Raw genomic sequence first — 16,739 nt, 5'->3', positions numbered from 1 at the left:
ACTCTTCTGTTGATGGGCACTTAGGCAGATTTCAATCATAGCTATTATAACTTGCACTGCTATGAACATAGGGGTATATATATCCTTTCTGATGAATGTTTCGGGTTTCCTAGGCTATACTACTAGAAGTGAGATCATTTAGTGAAATGCACGTTCCATTTTTAATTTTTTGAGGAAACTCCATATTGTTTGCCATAATGGCTGCATTAGCCTATATTTCCACCAGCAATGTACTGGGGTTCCCTTTTCTCCACAACCTATCCAACACTTGTTGTTTGTTGATAATGGTCATTTTTACAAGTGTGAGGTGATATTTCATTGTCATTTTGATTTGCATCTCTTGGATGATTAATGACTTTGAGCATTTTTTTCATTTCTCTTAGCTTTCTGTATGTCCACTTTCGTGAAGTGTCTATTTAGGTCCTTTGCGCATTTTTAAATTGAATTGTTTGTCTTCCTTTTGTTAAGTTGTATGAGTTCCCTATGTATTTTGTTGAGTAAACCCTCATTAGATGTATCATTGGCAAATATGTTCTCTCATACAGTGGGCTCTTGTTATTTTCTTCATGGCATCTTTTGCAGTGCAAAAGCTTTTTATTTTAATGCTAGAGGCCCAGTGCATGAATTCATGCACAGGTGGGGTCTGGCCTGTCGGGATGAGAAAACAGTAGGAGGTTGGCCAGCCAATCGCGGTGGACTGGTTGGGGGGTGGGGCCACAGGCAATTGGCTGGTAGACTCTATCCCTAATTTGGGGGTAGTAAGGGGTGGTCCGGCTGTGGGGAGGGTCTGTGGGCAGTGGGCTGACCTGCCTGGCCACCAAATGGGATGGGGTTGGGGCAATTGGGGGTCAGCAGCTAGGGGAGGGGTTATGGGAGGTTGGCCGGCCAGCCTCACCCCCAAATGGTGTGGGGAAGCAACTAGAGGGTGGAACTGGCTGGGGGAGGGGCTGCAGGCAGTTGGGTGGCAGCCCTGCCCCTGATTGGGGTGGGGGAGCTTATTTGGGGTGGCGAGGTGGGAGGAGGGGCTGCAGAAGGTTGGCTGTTGGCCCCACGCTGTATTGGGGTGAGGGGTGTGATTAAGGGCAGGGCCAACCTAGGGGAGAGACTGCAGACCAATGGGGTGGTGGGGGCCCTTTGGGGACGGAGTTAGCCAGGGAGAGGGGCTGCAGGAGGTTGGCCAGCTGCCCCCACCACTATTGGGGTGGGGGAGCGATCAGGGTCAGGGCCTGGCAGGGGTAGGGGCTCCAGGGGAGTTGGCAGGCCACCCAGCCCCCCCCCCCCCCCCCGATTGACTGGTTCACTGGCTGTAGTGGGTGTCATAGCCCCTGGTTATTCTGGCTTTTTATATGTATTGATAGTCCTATTTGTTTATTTTCTCCTTAGTTTTCCTTTGTCCTAGGAGATGTATGGGTAAATATAGTGCTATAAGAAGTGGCTGAGATTTTACTGCCTATGGTTTCTTCTAAACCTTTTATAGTTTCACATCTTACATTTAAGTTGAAGTTAGATTGTTTATTTGAGATTTCTCTTGTTTCTTGAGATAAGCACACAATTCCATAAATTTCCCTCTTAAGAATGCTTTCCTTAGGTCCCATAGATTTTGGGTTTTTATGTTCTAATTTTCATTTGTTTCATGGTATCTTTTGATTTCTTGCTGGATCTCATTCTTTACCCATTTATAGTTTAGCAGCATATTATTTACCATCATTGATCTTTAATTCAATCACTGGTAAAAATTACCTAATTAAAATTACTATGTATTTTTTTTCTCCAAGTGAATACACTGACTAAACCACTTAAAAGTGAAAATTTTAGTCTAAGAAATTAATTTAATATCATGTATCCAATAGTAATTTATTAAATTAACATGCTCTATAAATCCAATCTAAACCGGGTAGATCCAGCAACAGTTTTTGTTTCTTTGTTTGTTTTAATATTTCACTGACAGCATTTTGTAATATTTCAGCTGAACCCAGTTCTAATGTACTTAACTTTGAGTAAGACTGGCAATACCTATAGACTTATTGAAAAACTGAATCAGCCGAAACCAGTTTGGCTCTGTGGATAGAGCGTCAGCCTGCGGACTGAAAGGTCCCGGGTTCGATTCCGATCAAGGGCATGGACCTTGGTTTCGGGCACATCCCCAGTTGGGGGTGTGCAGGAGGCAGTTGATCAATGTTTCTCTCTCATCCATGTTTCTAGCTCTCTATCCCTCTCTCTTCCTCTCTGTAAAATATCAATAAAATATATATATATTTTTTAAAAACAAAGAAAAGCTGAATCACTTTTACATGACTCAAAGATGTAAAAAGGAATCCCACGGAAATTCAGGCAGTAACGTTCAAAATTCTTCTTCCTCTATTTTTAATTTTTTCTCTTTATTTAATTTATTGATTTGAGAGAGAGAGAGGAAGGGGAAAAGAGAAACAGATCTGTTGTTCATCGAACCTACAACCTTGGTGTATCAAGAAAACAATCTAACCAACTGAGCTACCTGGCCAGGGCTTTCATTTCCTTCAAATAGACAAATATTTTTTTTAATATTTTCCAAATAATTGCCAACTAGTGTTATGTTAGTCCATGTCTCATTACTGTCTTTTGGAAACTGTTAACTATCTCAACAAATATAGGATATAACTTTGCTACACAAAACACTACCCTATAATATTAACTATTAGGAGACTTTGCTTGGGTTTCCCAGGCAATGGAGGAAGCCAAGCTTTCCACACACCCTGATGGGCCCAGGCCTCCACTCAAGGGTACAAAGTTTCAATTATAAAAGGTAAATAAATTCCAATAAGAATGGCGGCAGCCACTGAGCTGAAAAAGCAGGAGGCTAGGATAGCCCGGGAAATGGAGAAAGCCAAGCTTCTGCAGTCCTGTCAGGCCTAGGCCTTCACTCCAGGCTACAAGTTTCAATTGTAGAAGGTAAATAAATTCCAACAGAAATGGCTGCTGTCATAGAGCAACCAGGAGGCTTGGCTCTGCTCCAGGCTACAAAGTTTCAATTGTAGAAGATAAATAAATTCCAGATACCAGAGCCTCTGCTTGGGGGGGGGGGGGGGGGGGGGCCTGCTGGGAGTGTCTGGCCTGCAAACCACCACAGGCCCCTCACCCAGGCCACCCACACCCCAAGGGACCTCCACCCTGATCCGGGACACCCTTCAGGGCAAACCAGCCAGCTCCCACCCATGCATCAGGCCTCCATCCTATCTAATAAAAGAGTAATATGCAAATTGACCATCACTCCAACACACAAGATGGCTGCCCCATGTGGACACAAGATGGCCAGCATAGGACAGTTGGGAGGGACCAGGTCTGCAAGGGAGGGAAGTTGGGGGCGATCAATCCTGCAGGGTAGAGCAGTTAGGTGTGACCAGATCGGCAGAGGAGGGAAGTTGGGGGCAAACAGGCTGGCAGAGAAGCAGTTAGACATCAATAAGGCTGGCATGAGAATGGTTAGGGGGTGATCAGGCTGGCAGGCAGAAGCGGTTAGGGGCAATCAGGAAGGTAGCAGGTGAGTAGTTAGGAGCCAGCAGTCCTGGATTGTGAGAGGGCAGTCGGACATTCCTCGAGGGATCCCAGATTGGAGAGGGTGCAGGATGGGCTGAGGGACACTCACCCCCCTTCATGAATTTTGTGCAGTACGCCGCTAGTGTTTAATAAAAGTATTAGTCTACAAAGGATTGAGGGGAAAAAAATTTAAAACTTGCTCTTCTCCATAGATATTTTGAGGACTGGTCTATCCCACATCATCATATAACAGACCAAGTATGTTCACATTATTTGAATTCTACACCCTCTCCGAAAAGTACCCAGTCTATAAAGCAGATGCTAAATAAAGGTTTCATAAGTGAATTAAATGACTAACACTTAAAATAAATATTATAAAAGTAGCTAAGAACTTTATTATCAATTGAAAAGTAATGCTATTAATTATTACATGGTTATTATATAGGTATATAATACATAATATTATTATTATTATTATTATTATTTATAACAGGATAATATTAGCTTTCTCCTCCTCACAGGAGATAAGATAAATAAAAGAATATTTTATAGAATGTGCCTTAGGAATAAATTTTTTAATTGCTTTACAATTCTTACCAATGAGTATTTTAGCAAATAAGCTGGGCTAGAATGAAATAAAATGCTATTAATCATAAATGTTCATTTTCTAGACATGGATATCACTCAAAGAAGGAACCCAGTTTGGAAGAGCACAATCCAGAATAGTGTTGATATGTAAATTAAATCTCTAACAAATCAACTTACTTCCTTGCAATGGTGGTCACTCGAATGCGTCTCTGCCCACTTGAATGCTGATACTGAGTCACAAACTGAATTGCACCCCGCCCTCCTTGAGGAATTGGAGCATTATGCTGTTTAAAAGAGTGAAAATAAACAAAATCTATTATGTTGTTGTCATTTAGTCATTGACTGCATATCCTAGCACTAATAAAATAAATTCTAATATTGATTAAAGGATTTTTTTACAGTACATACAAAACAGTTGTAATATGTCACATAAAAGAGAACTGGATTTGGCAAAGGGGGAAAATGATGAAGGATAAGAGTTCAAGTAGGATATCAATTTCATGTAATACATAATTCAGAAGGATATGGAAAAAAAAATTAAAGGAGAAGTGTAAAAAATTAATGGATAAGGAAAGAGCTGAGGTAATTTTGCCTAACAGTAATTGGAACTAGAAACTGAACTAAGTCATACTCCCCTGTGAGTGTAAAATGAAAACAGAACCTTTAGGAAGATAATCACATGATGAACAGCTGACCAATAGAAAACTATTTTTTTAAATATATTTTATTGATTTTTTTTTACAGAGAGGAAGGGAGAGAGATAGAGAGTTAGAAACATCAATGAGAGAGAAACATCGATCAGCTGCCTCCTGCACATCCCGCACTGGGAATGTGCCCACAACTAAGGTATATGCCCTTGACTGGAATCGAACCTGGGACCTTTCGGTCCGCAGGCCGACACTCTTTCCACTGAGCCAAACCTGTTTCAGCTAGAAAACTATTAATGAGAAGAGAGTAATGATTATAGTAATGATCCTCAGAAAGAAATAGCAAGTAGTTAAAAGGAAAACTTCATGCCCTTTGAGATATTCTTGCTTTGATTTTGGTTTGTTTTGGTCAATAACAGCCATTATATTTCCCCCAAATTTTAACTGTTAAAAAAAAAATTTTGTACCTATCTTAGAAAGGCTGTTAATTAATGGATAAGGAAAGGGTTGAGGTAATTTTATGCCTAATAACTACTGGTATATAAATCAGTAATTTATACATTAAATGATTTAATGTATGTATATATATGTATATAGTGTATATATACGTGTGTGTGTGTGTGTGTGTGTGTGTGTGTGTGTGTGTGTGTGAGAGAGAGAGAGAGAGAGAGAGAGAGAGAGAGAGATTTAATATAACTTCATCCTATAGCAAAAAAATCTTTCCAGTTACTGGAATCTTTTTAAATGTTTACTTTATTGATTTTTAGAGAAGAAGGAAGAGGGAGAGATAGAAACCTCAACGATTAAAGAGAATCATTGATTGGCTGCCTTCTGTACACCCCTATGAGGGAATAGAGCCCGCAACCTGGGCATGTGACCTGACCAAGAATCAAACTGTGACCTGGTTCATAGTTGATGCTCAACCCTGAGCACACCAGCTGAGCCAAATATTGGCATCTTTACCTAGTAATTTTTTTCTATGTGTTTTCACATATTAAACTTTCTTATGCTCGCTTCAGCAGTGCACATACTAAAATGGAATAATACACAGAAGGTTAGCATAGCCCCAGTGCAATAATGACACACAAATTTGTTAAGAATTCCAGATTTTAAAAAATATATAAGGGGGGGGAATCCTTCTTGTCGGACTCACATATCATTATATATATGTACCTTGTCACAATTAGGAGCTAGATATCAAATTACAAAAATGCATAATTAGGACAAAATTTAAGATTTTACTTATGCTTCAATTTTATATTTAAAAACAAAAACGGAGACTAAATTGGGTTGCCCAAGGTTGGACATTAGCCAGTTTCCCTGACATCTCTTTCTGTTACAGTATGTCCTCTCATAAGAAGTTTAACTTTGAAAAATAGAAAATAATAAGTACTCCAAAATAGAATGAGCTTTGGGTTATATTAACTATTGGAAGAAAAAAATTCGAAAAAATCATGGCCTAAATTAAGTACTTGTTTAAATATACGCTTCAATATTCCAATATAAAGAGTCATACCTGATTGACAACCTCAAAATATATGGCTAAGGTTGTAGTGGGACTAAGCCCACATATCTTCCATTGACAAGTGCCACCTGTTCCTATCTCCTGTAGAAATAAAATATAACATGTTTGAAAACTAGACAACATAATTTATTACTATAATATATACCAAGGTGAAAAGAGGGGGGAATAAAATCTCCAGTAAGAAAAAATCAATTTCAGGTTTCTAACAAATTCATTGAATATTAAAAAATTTAACATTTTAAATCATATAAAATATACATAAAATAAAATTAAGCAACTTTTACACAATAAAATTATAAAATAATTCACATTTATGCCAACTAAATACACAAGTGTTGATATAAGTTCTCCATATTGTAGACTTTCAAAAAGTATATTCCACTGGATGAATTACAACTAAATCCTTCTATCGAATTATTTGATATGTGTAAAGAAATAATGATTTAACACATAATATATGCACATAAGAATACAGGTTCTCAAAAAAAAAGAAGAAAAAAAAGGAATACAAGTTCTCTGGATAAGAACTGCTAAGCAGGTTTATTCCCAAGAAAAAATTTAAGAAATAAATCTTCATCATATAAACTACTTAATATTCATTTTCAACTCATTTTAAAGATGTTTACCCACTTTGTGTTATTTATCCCATCATCCTCTCTACAGTAACAGTACATAATTCTACCATTTTTAAGTGCATTATACATCCACTAAATGGAATAATAAGTATGGAATTGAAATGTAAGTCTATCTAATTTGTTTATTTTGTTGTAGATTCTACTAACAAAAAAATTCAGAGAAACCAAGATGGTAGCATAGGTAAGCACCTAAACTGCTGCCTCACACAACGATTTCAAAACTACAACTAAATGACAGAATGGACATCATCCAGAACCACAGGAAAGCTGGCTCAATGGAAATTCTACAACTAGAAGGAAAGAGAAAAGCTCAATGGAGAATCAGAAGAGTTACAAAGGGCTGAGGTACGAAGACACGTGCGCAGAGAGGAAGGGCAGATAAGTGCCTGGCTGGCTTTCTCTGGAGGGAGAAAGAAGCTCCTGACTGCACTGAACCCCAAATGTGGGCGAAACCCTGTGGACCCAGGCTCATAAGGGGGAGTCTGGACTATCAAGTAGAGAGAAAGGTACATGGAGACTTGGAGACTTGGAGGAGCCATGGTGGATAGGGTTCTGGAAGTACACATACACAAGTGCGTGCAGAGAGGAATGTCTGCTGAGGTTGCCACTGGCTTTCCCTAGCGAGAGGGAGTCAGAAGCTCCCAACTGCACTGAACTCCAGTTTCAAGAGAAAATCTGGAAATCCAGATTTATTGGGGGAGAAACTGGACTGTCTGAAAGTCGAGAGCAACTTTCTCTCAGAGGTGCTTGCAGCAATTACCAAGGGACACTGAGACCCAGGGACCTCAATGGGCAGGGCTTAGGGGAAGCCAAGACTGCCTGCTCAGTTCTGATACTCCACCCCATCCAAGCTGAGCATAGAGGCTTTTGCAATTTTGCAAGTCTGGTCCCATAAGGCTGTCTACAACACAGAAGATCTCCTGGCATAGACATAGCTGATCCTCACAGCCAATTGGCCTGAAGCTCAATTCCTCCCAGTGATATCAACAACAATCAAGACTTAACTACATCAAGGTTGTACACACAGTCCATAAATGGGTACACCAAAAGTGTCCACCTCAGGTAACTGGGGAGGCTAACCAACTAGGCGATGTAGGACATCTAGCACATAAGGCCACCCTATCAACTCAGGGAAGCAGCGAAAATGCAGAGAAAAAGAAACAGATCACAAACAAAAGAAATGGAGGAAAACAAACGAATGGAAATAGAGTTCAAAACCACAGTTATAAGGTTTATCAAGAATTTCCTAGAAAAGGCCAATAAATTTAGCAAGACCCTCGAGGATATGAAAAAGGACCAACTAGAAATTAAACATACACTGACTGAAATAAAGAATAATATACAGAGACCTAACAGCAGACTAGAGGGACATGAGAATCAAGTCAAAGATTTGAAATACAAAGAAGCAAAAAACACTCAACTAGGAAAGAAAAAAGAAAAAAGAATAAAAAAATTTGAAGTTAGTGTAAGAAGCCTCTGGGACAACTTCAAGCGAACCAACATCCGAATGATGGGGTTGCCAGAAGAAGAGAGAGAGCAAGATATTGAAAACATATTACAAGAAACAATGACAGAAAACTTTCCCCACCTGGTGAAAGAAATAGACTTACAAGTTCAGGAAGTACAGAGAACCCCGAACAAAAGGAATCCAGAGGACCACACCAAAACAAATCATATTAAAATGCCAAGAGCAAAAGACAAAGAGACAATATTAAAAGCAGCAAGAGAAAAACAGTTATCTACAAAGGAGCACCCAAAGGACTGTCAGCTGATTTATCAACAGAAACTATGCAGGCCAGAAGGGAGTGGCAAGAAATATTCAAAGTGATAAATAGCAAGAAACTACAAGCAAGATTAGTCTACCCAGCAAAGCTATCATTCAGAATTGAAGGTCAGATAAAGAGCGTCACAGATAAGAAAAAGCTAAAGGATTTCATGAATACCAAACTAGTATTATATGAAATGCAAAGAGGAAGAAAAAAAAAAAGTAAAGATAAAAATTATGAACAACAAATACATATCTATCAACAAGTGAATCTAAAAATCAAGTGAATTAGAAATCTGATGAACAGAATAAAATTGTGAATATAATAGAAACAGGGGCATAGAAAGGGAGTGGACTGATAATTCTCAGGGGGAAAGGGAAGTGACTGGACAAAAATGGTACACCTATGGATGAGGACAGTGGGGGGGAGGTAAGGGTAGAGTGTGGGGTGGGAACTAGCTGGAGGGGAACTATAGGGGGAAATGGAGAAACAATTGCAATAATCTGAACAACAAAGATTAATTTTTTTTTTAATTCCCAAAAAAATGTCAAAAAAAAATTCAGAATTAATTTTGATTTTCAGAAGTCTCCAAATTTCTAAATCATGGTTGTTGTTTTTCAGGCATACTGGGGTAAGGAATAACTTAGACATAAAAAACAGAAGTTTTAACTTAGGAGTGTGTGGCAAAAGGGGTATTCGCACATAGCAATTACAAAGAGAGGTATACCGAAAGAAGCTGAGCCACATTCTACTAAAAAACTGAGTCCAGCTGAAACTAGTTTGGCTCAGTGGATAGAGCGTCGGTCTGCGGACTGAAGGGTCCCAGGTTCAATTCCGGTCAGGGGCATGTACATTGGTTACGGGTACATCCCCAGTGGGGGGTGGGGGGGGTGCAGGAGGCAGCTGGTCGATGTCCCTCTCTCTCATCGATGTTTCTAGCTCTCTATCCCTCTCCCTTCCTCTCTGTAAAAAATCAATAAAATATATTTTTTTTAAAAACTGAGTCCACACAATATTTTTAAAGCAATGCAATAAGGTGCCACCCAGGTATATATTGGTTCTGTCCTAAAAATTAAACTGTACTTTATTTTCAGAATAAAGGTGACTTACATTTTCAGACACACAGGGTCCTTTAGAATTGAGAGACACACAGGGTCCAATAGCTCCTGAAACTTTTATTTCCCTTGAGGTCTGCAAATAAAAACATAGTACACTTTGGTGTGCTCAAAGATAAGCTCAAACATTAAACTGTAAGTATTTAGGAATAAATATTTTCTTCCACATTTAAAGTTCAATGAAAATACACTAATGTTAAAATAATTAATCAGTGAGCACTTCTATGTTAACTTTCAAATTTAAAATCTAGCCTTGACCTAACATTAATCCTCCTCTATTTCGGTTGCCCAGAGGAGGTCTCCGTTTGATAACTCATCCTCAATTAAATATCATACCACACCCAAAATACGTCCTAACTCAAAACCTTAGACACCAGCTTCTATTTTTCCTTAACCTTCAATAACTGCTTCAGCCTACACATGCATCTAAAAACTGCAATCAACACACAGAATTAAACTACTTCCCTTACATTCCAATACAAACCATCCACTCTCCAAATATACTGTGCTGATTCTCACCTCTGTGTCTCTCCTCACACTGGGCTCCTGACTAAAATGCATTCTCTTCAACCAACTTAAATGTCATTTCTGCCATTTTCAAAATCCAGTGTAAGTCACGATAAAATTGTTTATTTTCTGGGATAAACTGTATCCCGAATGCATTCACCTTTCATTCCTAAATCTTTATAGCACTTTTATAATCTACTATTATTAAAATCTATTCCATATTAAACTTGTCTATCTATCAAAACTAAATCTATTTATAAGAAGACCTGATCTTTAGATATCCCTTATGATCTCTACAATTTCTTAGCTTAAAGCTGGACATTTAGCAAGCATTCAATAAAACAGCAAGAAATATATTTAATGAAAATTCAGTATCAATGTGCTTTCAATGCACTTGATACTAGCACTAAACCTTTGGGTTTTTAAAATTAAAATTTGAAATGAATGATAGAAATAATATCAACAACCTACCAACTATAAAACAATTACTGATTATTCAAGTAGACCAGAAAAGGTTTCTCTTAAATTAGATTAAAATTATGCAATTTTAAAAAATCTAGCAGTAGCATAAGCAAATTCAGCCCTAAAAAAGATCAAATGCACTAAAAATGTTAAACCCTATATAAAAGAAAAAATAAAGTTAAAGCAAATTTTACCTATATAACATCTACTTTTCTAGCAAGTATGCAGAAATGCTCAAGTAAACTTTCATTGTACATTTCATAATAAACAAAAGATCTTGTTAATGAACAAAACATCTAACACTGGGTTTCAATATAATATAACCACTATTTTTAAAGCATATGTTGTATGTGATTAATGGTAAAATTATGATCAAGCCTACAAATTTATCTTGATAACATACCACACGTGTCAAGTTTTGCTTCTTACCTTTATTTCTAATGTACCACCAAAACCCATTTTAAACTGTCCATGTATATCTTTGGTGAAGACTCTTTGAAAAGTTTGCTTGAATAAGGAAGTATTAAAAGAATCACCCATTACCATGTATCCTCTGCATGGGGAAAAAAAAACAACAATGTAGGTGACACAAGTGTCTAAATATGTGTTAAAACCAAAAATATAAATTACATCTTAGTACTACTAAAAATTTTTTAAATACTTCCTAAAATGTGCTACATTACCATTAATTTTTAAAACAAACATTTGATAATGTACTTACTGTACAAATAATCTAAACCCTGAGGGTAACTGCATTTGTCCTAAAAACTGCATTTTTATTTTTTTATTTTTTTATTTTTTAAATATATTTTATTGATTTTGTACAGAGAGGAAAGGAAAGACATAGAGAGTTAGAAACATCGATGAGAGAGAGTCATCGATCAGCTGCCTCTTGCACACCCCCTACTGGGGATATGCCCGCAACCAAGGTACATGCCCTTGACCGGAACCGAACCCGGGACCCTTCAGTCCCCAAGCCAACGCTCTATCCATTGAGCCAAACTGGTCTCAGCCTAAAAACTGCATTTTTAAAAAGTCCACACATAATAACATTTAAAACATGTAAAAGAGTACATAGTAACAAATAGGTTCCTCCCATCCAACTCACCATATACTCCATATTGGTGAAGATACCTGACTATTTACAGTCTGCATTCTCATTCTTTTTTTTTTTTAATATATATTTTATTGATTTTTTACAAAGAGGAAGAGAAAAGGATAGAGTTAGAAACATCGATGAGAGAGAAATATCAATCAGCTGCCTCCTGCACATCCCCTATTGGGGATGTGCCCGCAACCAAGGTATAATACATGCCCTTGACGGGAATCAAACCTGGGATCTTTCAGTCCACAGGCCAACGCTCTAGCCACTGAGCCAAACCAATTTTGGTTGCATTCTCATTCTTAATAATAAATAGATGTATATGTGTGTATGTCTATATATGCAAAATTGTCCCCCTGTATGTCAATCGAAAGTTTGCGTTATACCCAATGAGTGAGAGTAAGACATTGAGGAACCATTTTCATTTTATGTATTAACTAAAGGCCCGGTGCATGAAAATTCATGCACTGAAGGGGAGTCTCTCAGCCTGGCCTGCCCCCTCTCACAGTACGGGAGACCTCAGGGGCGGAAGGTGACCTGGTGATCAGGGGAAGGCGATGCCCCCATCACATTTCTGCTGCTGCCACTGCCAGCAGCACAAGCCTCAGCCAGCCCTGGTAACCTGAGCCTCGGGTGGCCCTGGGAAGCTTGGCAGTTGCCATCCAAGGTTTGCTGTGCCTCAGGCCAGCCCTGGGTGGCTGGGGGCTGAAATGACTGGGATACTCCGGAGGCAGGCGCATGGGGCAGCTGAACCCACCTGGGGGCAGTCCTGGCCATGCCTCATACCTGACACCCCAGCCAGGCTGAGGGAACTGGGCAACACCATCTTGAGGTGTGGCAGTCAATTAGCATATTCCCTAATTGGCTGTGGGTGCCGCCATCTTTGTGAGGGTGTGATGGTCAATTAGCATATCCGCTCTTTAATAGATAGGATATATTGTTAATCCTTTTTTTCAGTAAGCATGTACCTATTTTAACTTTTTAAAGTTTTAAGAAACAATAACTGTCAAAAACTATTCCAAGATTCTTCACTAATCAGCAAAAATCTCATATTCTGTTGAAATATTTGACAATATATTCTGTTGAAAATGCTATGGAAAAACAGGCAGTCTCATACATTGCTAATAGAATAAAAAGTGTGCAACCCCAATGCAAAAGAACTTGACAATATCTAACAAAATTACATATGATGTGTAGTTTCTCTTTAATCCAGCCATCCCACTATTAGAAATCTATCCCACAAATATTCTGGAAAAAATAAAAAGCAAAGTATATACATAAGGCTATTCACTGAAGCACTTTTTGTAATAATAGAATATTGGAAATAATCCAGATTCCCATTTATTGAGACAAATTGAATAAAATATGGCAAATCCACAAAATGGAGTAATACACTGCTATAGAACAATTTCTAATACAGAAGTGAAAACTGGGGGAAGATGTGTAGATTTTCTATTTATATAAAAAGGGGGATACAGCCCTAACAGGTTTAGCTCAGTGGGCAGAGCATCAGCCTGCGGACTCAAGGGTCCTGGGTTCGATTCTGGTCAAGGGCATGTGCCTTGGTTGCAGGCATATCCCCGGTGGGAGGTGTGCAGGAGGCAGCTGATCGATGTTTCTCTCTCATCAATGTTTCTAACTATCCCTCTCCCTTCCTCTCTAAAAAATCAACAAAATATATATTTTTTTAAAAGGATGGATACAAACACCCACATTCACAGATGAATACAAATATTCACATATATTTGATCATATTCTAAAAACACTTTAAGTAGTTTTAAACAATAAAAAATTAAAATAGGCAAAATAAAATTGATGTGCTATAATTAATAATAATTTTACTTTTGATAATATTAAAGTCTTGTTTTATGCTATCTCTGATGCCATTATAGATTGTATCTTTTTAAATTTTATTTTCCTTATGTTACTGGTATCTATAATAATAATCTATAATAATAAAGCATAATATGCTAATTAGACTGGATGTCCTCCCGGATGTCCTTCCAAACGACCATCTGGATGAAGCTAAGACTGCTAAGGAAGACTGGGGCCTGGGTGCCTGCCGGCAGCCAGAGGGAAGCCTGGGAATCTGGAGGGAAGCTTGAGTCCCCAATGCCAAAGGGAAGCTGGTGCTGGCAGCTGGGGGAAGGAAGGCCTACTATTGCACAAATTTCATGCATCAGGCCTCTAGTATAAAAATATTATTGAATTTTGTACACTGACCTTGACCTAGAAGTCTTGACAATTTAACATATTAATTTTAAAAGTATATACATAGTTTGTATATAGATTCTTTCAATTTTTCTAGTTTTATAAACATGTCATCTATGACAATCTGTATTATCACTAAACTTGATAATGCATCCTAGATTAATGACAATTTACACGGTCCCACTTATCTGCTTCCTTTAACAGCAAATCTCTCTATTCACTTACTTCTCACTGTGGCTCTTGTTCAAGCAACATTAATATCACCAAGGATCTTGCTTGAAAAGTAGAATTTCAAATCTAGATATACTAAACCCAGAATCTGTATTTTAACAAGATATCTAGCTAATCTGTGCATGTGAAAGTTTGGGAAGTTCTGGTCTATAAGAGCTGCCTCCAATCCCCTTTGTTTGTTCTTTTTCTAATTCACTCTATGTCAACTTTCACTGCCCTTAGGAAGGTTACCATGACCTTTACAGAATTACATTTCATAATTTTACAATATCAACCATTTTTATAGTTTTTAAAAAAATCACTAATATTCTGACAACTCCCATATTCAAATTTCCATCCCAAACCTATTCCTTGAATTCTAGGTTGCACATTATATCTGAGTGCCTACTAGACACCTCCTCATAGATGTCTACTGGCAACTTAAATCAAACATGTTCAAAAATAAACAACCAAACTTTCCCCCAAATACTTTTCCTCCCAGTCTTATTCATTTCAATAAAGGGTAACCCAATTCTTCCAGTAAATTCCTTTGGTTTTCCCAAGCCCCAGATGCAATCTATCAGCAAATCATCTACCGTCTAACCCTAACCAGTTTGGCTCAGTAGATAAGAGCATCGTCCTGTGGATTCAAGGGTCCCAGGTTCGATTCTGGTCAAGGGCATGTACCTTGGTTGCAGGCACATCCCCAGTAGGGAGTGTGCAGGAAGCAGCTGATCGATGTTTCTCTCTCATCGATGTTTACAACTCTCTATCCTTCTCCATTCCTCTCTGTAAAATATCAGTAAAGTTTTTGTTTTGTTTTGTTTTTAATCCTCTACCTTCTAAATATATTCAAAATCCAACCACTTCTCACCACTTGTCATGCTACCACCTGGTATTTCCTATATTTCTATACAGTAAGACCTCATTCTTGGAAACTGAAATTTTAAGTGAAACAACCTATAACAAACCAATTTTACCACAGGCTAATTTATATAAACACAAATTAAGTTCCTATGGCATATTTCTGATGACAAAAATATCATCAAACTTCTAAATAAAGACTCAAAACATTTATAATGTTAAACATGGGAATAAATGTGAGTCATGCATACATTTAAGAAAGATTAATAAAAACAAGGAAGATCATTTTTTTCCAACCTACTTATTCCAGTTCAGAGTCAAGAGTGGCTGGAGCATATGATAATAGCTCAAGTATAAGGCAGACACCACCCTAGACAAGAAGCCCTCCCACTGCAGCATACATTCACACACACACACACACACACACACACACACACACACACACACTCACTCAGTTTGGGACATTTAGTCATACCAATTTGGGATGAACATCTTTGGGATATGGAAGGACACTGGATTCCCTGAAGAAAAGCCATGCAGACATGGGGAGAACATGCAACTCCACAAACAGTAATCCCAGCCAGAAATCAAATTTTTCCCCTCACCAATCCTTATATAATAAAAGACTAATATGCAAATTGTCCCCTTGGTAGTTCAACTGACCAAGTATTTGACCACTCGTTATGATATGCATTGACCACCAAGGGGCAACAAGGAACGAAGGAAGGCCTCAGCTGGCAGCTGGCAGCAGAAAGGCCCAGGCCAGTAGCTGGCAGCCGGGAGGAGGAAGGCCCCAGCCAGCAGCTGGCAGCCTAGGGAAGGAAGGTCCCAATCGGCCCTGATCACCAGCCAGGCCTACGGACCCTACCAGCGCACGAATTCTGTGCACCAGGTTTCTAGTTATAATGAAACAAAATGTTATCAGAGGACCTGCTGTACTCTTACTGAAGGCAACTGAAGTCAGATGACCCTTTTAAAACAGTAAATCAGGTCACATCACTCTCTGCTAAAAACTCTCCAATGACTTCCCATCTCAAAGTAAAATCCAAAGTCCTAATAATAGTCAAGGACCCTCACAATCTGTCCCCCCTCAACTTACCCTTGTTATATCTCAAACACCCCAGGTATGTTCTCAACTTTGCACTGCACTTCCTATTCCCTCTGCTTAAAACACTCTTCCTTCATATATGCACATGGCTCACTTTCTTACTTCCTAAGTCTTTGCTAAACCATCACCTTCATTGAGGTCATTTCTTCTTCCCTATTTAGAACTGCAAACCCCTATCTTCATTTCCTGACTTATTTTTCTCCCTAACATTTATCATCATCTGACATACTATCTACCATATTTTTCGGACCATAAGACGCACTTTTTCCCCCCCAGAAGTGGGGGGGAAAAAGTCCCTGCGTCTTATGGTCCAAATATAGCCTACACATATACTTTTAAAAAAAAGTTTTTTTACTTGCCCGGCTCTGCGTGGTCTCTGTGTGCTTGCCCGGCTCTAAAATGGTTCTAAATGCTGCTGTTTACTTTACAGGGTTGAGTACATGTGTTTATGACTGTGATGTTGGGTTTTAATGCACATAAAATATT

At 38.5% G+C, this 16,739-nt stretch overlaps 1 protein-coding gene and 1 non-coding gene across 7 annotated transcripts in view; one reads left to right on the top strand and one right to left on the bottom strand.

Annotated features, from left to right (window-relative positions):
• The window catches only part of SEC23A (SEC23 homolog A, COPII coat complex component), a 96,544-nt gene that overhangs the window by 34,586 nt on the left and 45,219 nt on the right, over positions 1-16,739 (bottom strand). For 5 of the 6 annotated variants that reach the window (XM_036458639.2, XM_045587729.1, XM_045587720.1 and 2 more), the window contains 4 exons: positions 11,188-11,311; positions 9,785-9,865; positions 6,265-6,354; positions 4,279-4,388 (listed from right to left, as the gene is read on the bottom strand). In XM_036458639.2, the coding sequence (XP_036314532.1) occupies positions 4,279-4,388; positions 6,265-6,354; positions 9,785-9,865; positions 11,188-11,311 (405 nt within the window). The remainder of the gene's footprint in view (positions 1-4,278; positions 4,389-6,264; positions 6,355-9,784; positions 9,866-11,187; positions 11,312-16,739) is intronic. The other variant, XM_045587717.1, reaches the window with a different exon arrangement.
• Positions 5,757-5,860, top strand: LOC118710152. Its single transcript, XR_004985319.1, has one exon. It is a non-coding gene; the product is annotated as a U6 spliceosomal RNA (small nuclear RNA).

The sequence above is a fragment of the Pipistrellus kuhlii genome, unplaced genomic scaffold (assembly GCF_014108245.1).
Source record: "Pipistrellus kuhlii isolate mPipKuh1 unplaced genomic scaffold, mPipKuh1.p scaffold_m20_p_1, whole genome shotgun sequence".
NCBI classification, from domain to species: domain Eukaryota; kingdom Metazoa; phylum Chordata; class Mammalia; order Chiroptera; family Vespertilionidae; genus Pipistrellus; species Pipistrellus kuhlii.
This window is presented reverse-complemented; position numbering and strand designations above follow the sequence as displayed.